Source organism: Sinocyclocheilus anshuiensis, unplaced genomic scaffold (genome assembly GCF_001515605.1).
Source record: "Sinocyclocheilus anshuiensis isolate Anshui unplaced genomic scaffold, SAMN03320099.WGS_v1.1 scaffold383, whole genome shotgun sequence".
Classification (NCBI taxonomy): domain Eukaryota; kingdom Metazoa; phylum Chordata; class Actinopteri; order Cypriniformes; family Cyprinidae; genus Sinocyclocheilus; species Sinocyclocheilus anshuiensis.
Window position 1 is genome coordinate 74,171 of NW_015548204.1, and position 11,935 is coordinate 86,105.

General features: G+C 35.0%; 1 protein-coding gene across 3 annotated transcripts in view; it reads right to left on the minus strand.

Moving 5' to 3' along the window:
- The window catches only part of LOC107653445 (platelet-derived growth factor subunit A-like), a 19,923-nt gene that overhangs the window by 6,365 nt on the left and 1,623 nt on the right, over positions 1 to 11,935 (minus strand). For 2 of the 3 annotated variants that reach the window (XM_016440160.1, XM_016440158.1), the window contains exons 2-4: positions 11,636 to 11,735; positions 5,916 to 6,041; positions 2,341 to 2,531 (exon numbers count right to left, since the gene is read on the minus strand). In XM_016440160.1, coding sequence (XP_016295646.1) covers positions 2,341 to 2,531; positions 5,916 to 6,041; positions 11,636 to 11,735 — 417 coding nt within the window. The remainder of the gene's footprint in view (positions 1 to 2,340; positions 2,532 to 5,915; positions 6,042 to 11,635; positions 11,736 to 11,935) is intronic. The other variant, XM_016440159.1, reaches the window with a different exon arrangement.

The following is an 11,935-nucleotide window of genomic DNA, read 5'->3' on the forward strand; positions in this document are numbered from 1 at the left end:
TTTTGGACTATATAATCTTTAACTGATTCTCATTTGAATCTCACACATTCTAACTGATGTATAAGGCAAGGTGTAACTGATGTATACATAATATAATATTTAAGAACTTCAACAAACTTTTTTAAAAACCCTCTGTGATGCCCATTACTTAAAAGTGAATTACTGTAAACATGCAAAGACTACATGCTTTTGTCAATTTATAGATTATATATTATCATACAACTTCACAGACACATGAATAAAAAAAGTCAGATGTATGAGACCGTTTTAACATGGGCTTACTGTAAATGTATCTCTGAACACAGAGCTATGTTGTTCAGTTTTTGTCAGCTACATCAGCCTTTCCACTCCAATACAACAGGCTTTTTTGGAATACTCTGCTGTATTTTCTATATTAATACGACGCTCATTCGACTTAGCACTATTTGTGTTTCCTCAGCGTTTGCGTCAGAGATGGGGCCCATATCCTCACTAACCTGAGCCATTTGAGGCTCTTTAATACCCAAAATCAACACTCGCAACACACCTCGTGCTTCCAGTGCCAGTTAAACCATGTATGATTTCCCTTCACACCGACCTCTAAAGGAGGAATCCAAATCTGGCGCATCCAAACATAAACACTTGCCTTTTGAACCACATCACATGCTGTATTCTTACACACGCCTGCAAACATTCCAAATCAGGAATATCCTCACTTAGTCTCTTCATTAGGAAAGAACAGCGGAGTGCTGGATTTAGTAAAAAAAAACTTTTCCTCAGGTTGGGATCAGGTATGCTGATTCAGTCAAATAATGAACTATCAAAAGAATATTGGACCCCATTGACTTTCACTGAATAAATTAAAAACTTTTAAAAAAATCTTTCATGTTAAACTGAAGAAAGTCATATAGGTTTGTAAAGACATGACGGCCAGTAAATGATGACAGAATCTACAATGTCCCTTTCAGCTTTCTGCTGTGTTAACAGATGTTTGAATGTGGCCTTGCTCTCACCTGTTGTTGTAGTACTGTGTGATGATGTTTGCATGCAAGCGTGCTTTAGCAAGGCTAATAGACACAAACTGCAACACAGCAGTTCTGGGGAAATATTAGTACTATACACCAATAGCAAGAGAGAAAGTGAAGGGGACATGAGGTCAAACAGAGACTGTTCAGAAGAGAAATGAACAGGAGAAAATGTATCACTCATTATGGTGCCTGTAGAAATGAAAATCTTGATTTCAGTTAAAAGAGCCAAATGTCTTTTTGATAGAAGCATGTGCATGTGTTGCACCTAACATGAAAATATTCATTTTGTATAATAATTTTAACTTAAGCAGCAACATTTATGTCATATTTAATTGCTGATTTGAAATTTGTTACTGAAACACTGTGGAGAGAGAGAGAGTTGGGCTAAATGCCAGAGGAAACAGAGAAAGAAAAAAGAAACATAGACAGACAGACAGTCTGATTGATTGATTGATTGATTGATTGATTTAAAGATAGATAGATAGATAGATAGATAGATAGATACTGTAGATAGAGAGGGTAGGTGACGTTTAACTCCAGTAAGTGTTGATAGCCTCATTATCTGGTGTTATGTTCCACACCCAGCAGTGTCTCCTTTGAAACGAGCTTATCACTGCAATGAACCAAAGTACAGCAGAAATGTGGCCAAGCATGCACACACACACAGACACACACATATACATATACACACACACTCCCTGTGCAGCGAGGCCTATTTACAGTCAGTCTTTTTTATATTGCAGCTCTGAACAGCAGTACCTTGTGCAGACCTGCTTCTTTTTTAGGATGAGAAGGAAAAAGTGAGGGAAGGGTAAATACATCTCTTAAGAGTATTTGCTCAAATATATACCACCATAGCTGGAAAGAAACACACATAATATATTCTCATCCCATCCCTGTGCTCAGAGCTGGAAAAAAAAACATACAAGAATAACATCTGTATTCATTTTATGTGGAAAAATGGATAGTGCTATACAATCAACTGAACGACCATTCAGAAGATTGCTTAATATGAATAAGTGAACCAATTAAAAAAACAAAAACAAAAATGCTCATATAAATAAATATATACACACTACCGTTGAAAAGTTTGGGGTTGGTAAGATTTTTTAATGTAAAAATACTCACCAAGACTGCATTTATTTGATTAAAAATACAGTAAAATAGTAATATTGTGAAATATTATTACTATTTAAAACAGGGGTGTGGCTTGGAATGGGTGTGGCTCTAGAGTGGGTGTGGCCTTGATATCTATACTGCTTAAGATATAAAGTCAACATTGTCTTACCCACATTTAAATGACTTTACAGGACTGTTGATGCATTGCTTTTACCTTGACAGTACGGTGCTGTTTTTTGGAGGGGTGACAGTGCATGTTGCCGGTGTTGCAGCAGCCTGTACAGCGTTTCACCTCCACACACGGAGGCCATATTAGGAAGTTTGCAGCGGTGGGATCCACTTGACTGCGGGGAATCTCATAGATCACTGTCCGTGTCTTGCACATGGCGGGCACCGCTTCCTCTACTGGACACAAGAAAGGAAGACACATGGATAAATTAATGTATTAGAATAAATTCAAAGCAAAGAATCGTCAAGATATTACTTTATTAAATAGCTCAAGCATAATCACCCTAAACTAAATGCAACACATGCAAACCACGCTAAACTATATTAAACAAACAAACAACAAAATAAAACTATAATAAAATAACTTGAATATGGCACATTAATATGGTACTCACTGTACTATAGTATAACTATACTATACTCAATAATCACTCTGAACTACAATAAAATAAAATAAAATAAAAATACCATGGCACATGATGATGGCAATCATTCAGTACCATGACATTATCATTTGATGTCGTCATTATACTATGGTATAATTATATTTTATTAATTAGCTCAAGCATAATCACACAAAACACACTAAAAACCAAACCAAATCAAAAATTACCATGGCACATGAATATGGTAATTATTCAGTACTACTGAATTACCATTTCTCGGTTCATTTTTGGTAGTTACAGAATCTGATTTTTTATTTATTTTTATTTTTTTGCCTGTGTGCTTCTCTGATGATATCCATCAAAACAACACTCTAAAAAATGCTGGGTTGTTTCAACCCAACTTTGGGTCAAATATGGACTAACCCAAACGATGGGTTAAAAATGTAATGTAAAAATTTAACCCAACGGTTGGGTTAGTCCATATTTGACCCAAAGTTGGGTTGAAACAACCCAGCATTTTTTAGAGTGTTAAGTTTTAATTAAGGTTTTGTTTTTAATATTTTGACATATCAAGCATGGAATAACGTGCGGAAACTTCATGTTAGTGAATAATAAACAAGCCTGTGCTCCATTCTGACATGCCATGGATAGGGAAACCTTTCATAACTGCTGCAGTTTGGTCAAAATGCCCCTCTCAGCACTGCTCCTCTCATTTCATTGAGTACATAGAGAGAGAAATACCCTACCCCAAATTATTCAAGAAATACTTAATCCCGAATCAACCCTGCATGTTTTCCAAAAAATTCACAGAAGACTGGAATTGCAGAAAAAACTGGGTCACGGCTGATGGAAAACCTAACTTCCAAAGACTTCTGCATGAATTTGGTGAGCAAAGAATTATATTTCATTATACTTGCATCAATGTGTCATGCATTATAAGTTAGAAATTATCAGTCCTGCTCCAGCTCTAAAATCTAGATTGAAGAAATAAATGTGATAACTGCACATTACAGAACTGTAACATGTTCCTTTCAGCTCCTCCATTTATAATGTCCCTTATAAGCATGTATCTTGCATTGCTGGATTAAAAATTAACTAAAGTAGAAATTGTAAGATCATTTTGTTGGGTATTGATGAATAGCAATAAAAAAAAAAACTAAATCTAAATGTATACTCAATATGTTATATACATAAATAGCCTCATTTTACTATGCATATGAGAAGGCTGTTGCAAACTGCAGTGCAAAAGAATACAACTCCAACCCGAAGCAGATCATGCCTTTCAAGGAGTTTATGCAGTACTGGAGAGAGTACATTCAGAATGGGCATTCTGCACCCAAAGGATGTCTTTACGTAAAGGACTGGCATATGCAAAGGTACAGCTCTTCAAAAGCCACTCTAAAAAATGATGGGTTGTTTAAACCCAACTTTGGGTCAAATATGGACTAACCCAACCGTTGAGTTAAATTTTTACATTACATTTTTAACCCAAAAGTTGGGTTAGTCCATATTTGACCCAAAGTTGGGTTGAAACAACCCAGCATTTTTTAGAGTGAAAAAGGCCCTTAAAACTGCATTAGTAGCAAATATTATAGAGGGTTTTTTAATATCTCTGAGCCTCTGTATTTACCTAGACTAAAATAAGATCGACCACAGCACTGAGATCAGCATTCGATCTGGAGGTTTAGTCTCTTTCAGAGCAACAGTTGTAACAAAAATGGCACACAGCTATTCTGAGGCCTGAACAGTTTTTCTGTTTGTTTGAGTGAGTGATTGGGAGGTACAGAGGGAACAGAATATCCCAACACACACAAAGGTAAACACACACACACACACCCCACTGCACTCCACGATTGATGTGAAGGGGAAGGAAGAGTGCATGTCAGAGCTCTATGTGCCAGTGTGAACTCTGTTCAGTTCAACGAGCTGTGACATGAACTTTGAATGTTTGGAATTTCCTGGCTCGGATACGTTTGTGACCTCACATGTACTACCAATCAAAATACTCTCACGTACAATCAAATAAAGAAGTGCCCCCGATCATTGTGATTTCCTGAATAAAACTGACATTCGATGCTTTTTATGTGCTCAACTCTGGAATCGCACCTATCGTAGATGTTTAAGTAATATAAAACTCTGACTGAGTTCTGGGAATCAATTCAGGTCATTTCAATAATTTCATGTTCTTACTTTCTGAACTTCATGTGTCAAAGCTGTCAAAGCACAGCGTATATTTAAATATTAAACAGGTATAAAAGATTAAATCGCAATATATTTTAAAAAGCAGTTGCAATATGAAAAATTAAATTAAAGAATTAAATTTGCACTACAGTTCAAAAATTTGGGGACAGTAAGATTTTTTTTTTAAAGAAATTAATACTTATAATATTCAACAAGAATACATTAAATTAATCAAAAGTGACAGTAAAGACTTCTATTGTTCCAAAAACGATTTAATTTTTTCTTAAAAATATATAAAATAAATGCTGTTCTTCTGAACTTTCATCAAAGAATCGTAAAACAGTATCACTGTTTCCACAAAAATATTAAGCAGCAAACTCTTTTCTATAATGATAATAATAAGAAATGTTTCATGAGCAGCAAATCAGAAGACTGGAGTAATGATGATGAAAATTCAGCTTTAAATCACAGGAATAAAATACATATATTTAAAATATATTCAAATAGAAAACAGCTATTTTAAATTGTAATAATATTTTATAATATTACTGTTATTATTGTATTTTTTTTTTTTATAAATTCATAAAATGTAACCGACTTCAAAATTCAAAAGGTATAGTGTATGTGTAGTATTATATTTTCTCATGCAAAATTTGCATTCACGATGCTCGGATGTTTGTTGCCAGATTGTTGTTCCCAGGTTGTTAAGGTATTTTTTGTTAAGGTGTTTTTTGTGTGTTGCTATGAACAAATGTGGGACACGATAAGCACTAAAATTAGAAGTAATACCATGGCAATAGTTAAACTATTATCAGTGAAGCACCATAAATTAACAATCGTTCTGCCAAGCAATGCAGTTCATGAACTGTTTATGGTTGCTAGGCAATTACAGAATTCATCAAATCAGATTCCGGAGACAGAACTGCTCATTTATGAAATACTTCTTAAACTGAAGGTTGTCAAGAGTGACATGTCTTTGAGCAGAAGGTCTTACCGACACTCCTCTTCCGTCTGTGGGACAGCTGCAGACTCTTGAGATCTGAGGAAGTGGCCTTATATGAGTGATGGCTCTTCTGATGGTGCTTCTGTTTAACCTCCTCAATCACCTCATTTCCAGGACCTCATCAAAACACAGGTTATCAGTATTACTTTCATGTAAAATCACTTTTTCCCCCCTTTTAAACCAAGATGAATCCACAATGAGGCTATTGAACGTCTCCAGTAGATGCCCCGCAGCCTTAAGAGGCTAAGTGGCACCAAAGCATGAAATAATTTCCTTCTTCACAAACTCATTTTTCTACAAACAATGGCTGCTTTATTCACAAGCTTAATTGGAAATTCATCACGAAGGATTTCTGGAGGAACGATGTAATTTTGGCCCTGAATGTGGTTGCCAAGTTTATTATAATGTCTTCTGTAGCATTGACATGCCCGAAGCACAAATCTGAACTCCTGACAACCTCAGTGGATTTGCCACTGGTACAAATGAGTAAGACTCCTGAATACAAAATCAGTTCAGTTATTAGGTGCTGTTTAAACAACGCATGATGCATATGAAAGCATCAAATTAATAATAAGGTTTGAATTAATCATGTGACATAACCAACAACACAGAGCATGACAACTAATGCACAAAACACTTTCCATGTACGAATGAAGAGATTGGTATATTAAAGCGATAGTTTACCCAAAAATGAAAAGTTTGTCATCATCTACTCGCCCTCATGTTATTCCAAACCTATTCATTTATTTATTTATTTATTTCAAAAGATATTTTGAAGAATGTTGGCAATCAAACAGCAGCTGGTATCCACTGAATTCACTGTATGGAAAAAAATACTATAGAAGTCAATGGCTACCAGCAACTGTTTGATTACCAACATTCTTCAAAATATCTTCTTTTGTGTTCAACAGAAAAGTTTGGAACAACATGAGGGTGAGTAAATGATGACAGAATTTTAATTTGGGGGTAAAAAAAAGACAAAATAAGGAGATCATCAGTCTCCCTGTAAAACATGAAATCATTTCCTTTTATTCCTACAGATCTAAACTAGTTTCACTTTGAGAGGTAGACATTCAGGTACTGTAAGCATAAATATGATATGAAATATGATATTTTGTCAAAAGGACCACTCAGTAAAAGTGACCGTCTGATTGACATGAAAATCAGCTAACCGCTGTTCACTTGTTGCATTATATGATAAAGTGTCATAAACAATTTATGGTGCTGTGTTATAAGGAATGAAATATAAAATTAAATACTGAAAAATCGAAATCGAAATTTCTTTTTTTGTATATTTTTATTTGTTTTGATTGTTCATAGATAGTTTTTATATAGTAAAAATATTGCAAACATAGAATATATATATATATATATATATATAGCAATATTATATTGCAAATATATATATATCTACAACAAATAAAAACTATTTGTGAATAATTAAAACAAAAATGTACATTTTTAAATAAAAACTAATAAAACTGATAATTAAATACAGAAAATTAAAAATAAATCGTTTTATTCATTTTATTCATTATTTTTCAATAGTTTTATTCATTTTTTCATATTCAAAGTTTTATATATATTTCTATATAGTATAGATAGATAGGTATGTATGTATGTATGTATGTATGTGTGTGTGTGTGTGTGTGTGTGTATATACAGTATATATAAACTATTTGTAACCAATTAACAATATACACTACAGAAATTTTCAAACTAAATTTGTAATCTGATATTGTTCTACAGATATTTTAGCCTGGTTTAGATAACTAAAGCATGCAGTGTGGTTAACCATCAAACTGGCTAATCTGTGAGTGGCAGAAGAACTGCGCCCAGCTCTGAACTGTGAGGGTGCGTCCGTCAGGAATGCTGAGAGAGCAAAGCACCCAAACACACTCTCTGAACTTAAAAGACTGCATGACCACACACAGTCCTGAAGCAGGAAACACAAGTGACATGACAACAAAAGCCCTACTCTGTTCTGTGTCTCTAGTTCGTCTCATCTTTCCTACCAAATGGAAGGCCATTGTTTTTAAGCTGTTTTTCAGACTCAGTCAAAGAGTAAGCACTGACCCGCAGAGAGAGAGAGTTCAGCATTTGATCCTGCACAACACACCTTATCTCATGTTCGCATCAAATCTCAGTGTTATGATGTCAAACTCAAGACCTTTGTTCTCTTGAACACAAAAACACAATACGACCATCTGAAAGAAAGTACTGCTGTCAAAGCACACTTAAAGCAACAGCTCACCCAAAAAAATCATTTTTGTCATCAGATGTTGTGAAAGAATGAAATGGAGCAACGTTTCTTTGTGTTGTTCTAAACACGTGTGAATGAGCAAATGAGATTTGAGATCTATGGTGAAGAGATTTTCAGTGAATAATGGCTTTTTTTGTGTACCTTCAATTTATTCGTGTTTGTCAGTGGAAAAATACTCAAATAAATGTTTTAATTTTGAATATTATTTATATACTGTACAAAAGTATTGCTTATACAGATTAAAAGTGTCATGTTTATGTTAACTCTGTGTGTGTGTGTGTGTGTGTGTGTGTGTGTGTGTGTGTGTGTGTTTTTTTCGCTGTGTGTGTGTGTGTGTGTGTGTGTGTGTGTGTGTGTGTGTGTGTAAAAGTATATCAAAATGTAGCATTATTTATCAGCATATTCTCAACCAAAAACTGACTTGTTTCAATCTGAGAAAACCATATGAAAATATATCTTGTCATATTTACTCCTATTTTAATTTATTACAATTACATTTATTTTTTTATGAAATTTACTCACATTTTAAAAACATGACATAAGATATGTTTTCATATGATTCTCTCAGATTGAAACAAGTCCATTTTTGTTTGAGAATATGCTGATAGATAATGCTACATTTTCATACTTTTGAGAAATATATATATATATTATTGTTAATTATGTCTGGTTTATATATCAGTCTGTATGGAAAAGAGCTGCTAAACGTCTCATTTCCATATCTTTTTCTTCAACAGAAGAAAGAAAGTCATACAGGTTTGGAAAGACAAATGAGTGGTTAAACGATGACAGAATTATCATTTTCAGTGCATTATTCCTTCAACTCCTCTCCTATCTAACACTGTAAAACAGTATCATTTGGCAGGTGATTTTTAGCCACATTAGCTTGCAGCACAATAATTACAGGTACGATCTACCTGCAGCGAGCCACTTTTATGTGCCCTCCTCACAATCGCACGATGCTGATGAAAGCATTCTTCCAATAACTGTGCAAATTGCTGGTTCTGAACTTATAATCTTTTGCATTACCAGCGCAGATCTAGGCCTCTATCATCAAACCCCTGTGTCTCTAACTAACTCTCTCTGTGTGTGTGCTTTCACTGAATGAATTACAAAGGACAACATTAGCCCGTCTTCACGGATTGACAGCTGTCCTTTCATCAAACAAAAGGACGTCCCTCCATCTGTGCCGTTTTCTTCTGGATGTGAAAGCGCAGGGCGACAGGAGAGGCAGACAGATGGATGTTGATAAGTTAAAAGGCTGCTGGGAGGCACAGAACAAGTGCGGCCTGTTCCAGGTGAGCAGAGAGGTCACATGCGCTGACCTCAGCGAAAGAGAGACACCGTTTCCTCCCTAAGTCACTGTCACTGCTTTCATGACCTCTAATTATCCGTCCATTAGAGGGAGATACCTATCTGTGCCTTCCTCCTCTCATCATTCGCTCCTCATATGGACAGTTGACGAGGTTAGCGCTCTGATCTGAGACACAACAGCCTGGTACTGCTTCCTAAATGAGACTAATCAGAACGGAAAACAGGAAAACGCTCATAGCTGCTTAAACAATAATAGCAATTATATCAATAGTCACACAAAGCGTTTCTGATATCTATGGAAGCCCATTTCAGCCACAGATTTAAAAAAACAAGAAAGGTAATTCTGACTTTTTTCCCGCAATTCTGAGAAGAAAAGTCAGAATTGCAAAAAAAGAAAAGTCACAATTACCTTTTTATATTTTTTTCCCCATGGCATTTTTTCCCCATAATTCTGACTTTGTATCTCACAACTCTGAGAAAAAAGCCAGAATTGTCAAATATAAACGTAGAAATTAAGAATTTCAAAAAACCCTGCTTAGCCTATTTTTTTTACATTTTATATTGAGTTTTGATCTTAAATTTGGTTCCTGAGTGGGAGCGGTTCCTGAGTGATTACAGTGAACATGAAAACAACCTATTCAAGTCCTTCTCTTTGACTGACATGCGACGGCTTTGAACAGTCTGACTTTAAAAAGATCTGAAAATATACTATCACTGGCGTCAGGCATCTTTTACTAGTCTTTGAGTGTCTGACAGACAGCCTGATTTATGAGGACACCAATAAAAACTAGAATACTAGAGTACTATATCTAAAATCTTGAAATGTTGTGTCTATTTGAAACATACAAAGGCTATATTTCACCCCAAAATCAAAAGAAAATATATATATATTTATTTAATTAGCCTATTTTAGTACTATTAAGAATTTTGCACGAAAAATATTTTCTTGATAATATTTTTTAATTACAGTAGTTTTTACTGTGCTTAACTGACTTTAATTAAAAAATAAACTATAAAATAACTAAAATATAACTAAAAAATTATATATTTTTTTATATTTATAAAATTATATATTATATTTATTATATATATAACAAAAAAAATCTTCAAATAAAAATAAAGCAAATTATTAATGTAATTTTAAAGAAATCTTAAATATATATAAAAAATTAAGAAATATGTCATTTCTTTTTTTTCTGTACATTCTGGAGTGAAATGTAACCTAGACATGTTCTTGACAGATGTGGTGAGATTAACTCACATAGCATATAAAAGTCACTTATTTACTCCAATGCAGTGCACACTAATTCTAACCAATGGAACCAAAAAGACCAACAAAAAAAACCCCAACATTTTTAAGGCAGATATTTTCAAACTTCAAAAGAGCCCCGCCATTTGATATATTACAAGTGCCTGTGTAAATACCAGCTCAAGTGAACTCAGAGACGGCTCGTGTTAGTGATCACTGTAATATTATCCAAACTAAAAAGAAGGAAGAAAACTAGCAGCAGAACACGAGATTTCAACCCCGTACAAAGCATATTTCACTCATGCCTTTTACTGTTAACATCACCACTCCTGTTGCAACATTAAATGCCCAGAGGACTTGTATTTATGACATGAGGCGATGCTCTGTTATCATTATTCAACCCGTCCCCCCTGCACACCTATCACACCTATGCTCTCACCACAGAAACCAGACTGGTTACACTCATACCCCACATTATACTGTCTTGCTTTTGTGTGTGTGTGTGTAAATACCGGTAATTCCCCTGTAAATGAAATTATAGTGGGCAAATGAAACCACTTGCGGACAACTTAAGTATAGGAAAACTTGGCTTCCCGTTCGCCTTGACGTAAGTCTGGAAATAAGATCCATGCGTTGCTCTAAAAACAGAAGCAATCTGCAAAGAACTATTTATGACTCTCCACCCATTGGCCAGTATAAACGATACCTTTAAATTGTTTTGTGCCACGTATAAAGCACAGCTTCACGGCTTTGTAACATGTACAACATTACACTTAAACCACAGCAACTACAACAAACACCTGTAAATAGCCCTGCCACAGAGACACATGAGATTAGCTGAACAAAGTCCACAGAGGTGTCAAGAAGACAATGAGCAGAATTTACCTGGGGAATTTACCTCCAGTAGCCGCTGGAGGTCGCTGATGCTGTTGATTTCGCTGTGGGACAGTCTGTCGATGAAATCCTGAGGGATTGCAAACTCCTTCTGCCGACATCAAAAGAGGTCAGTTGCAATTTGACAAATCTAGCACGACACCGAAGTGTATTTCTGCGTAACAGTAGCGTAAAATAAAAGTCTGAAAAGTTGAAAAGCCATTCTGAAGAAGCATTTTCTAATCACATCAACAAAAATCGAATACATGTAGGCTATTTTCCTGTTACAAATTAGGGGGGGGGGGGGGGGGG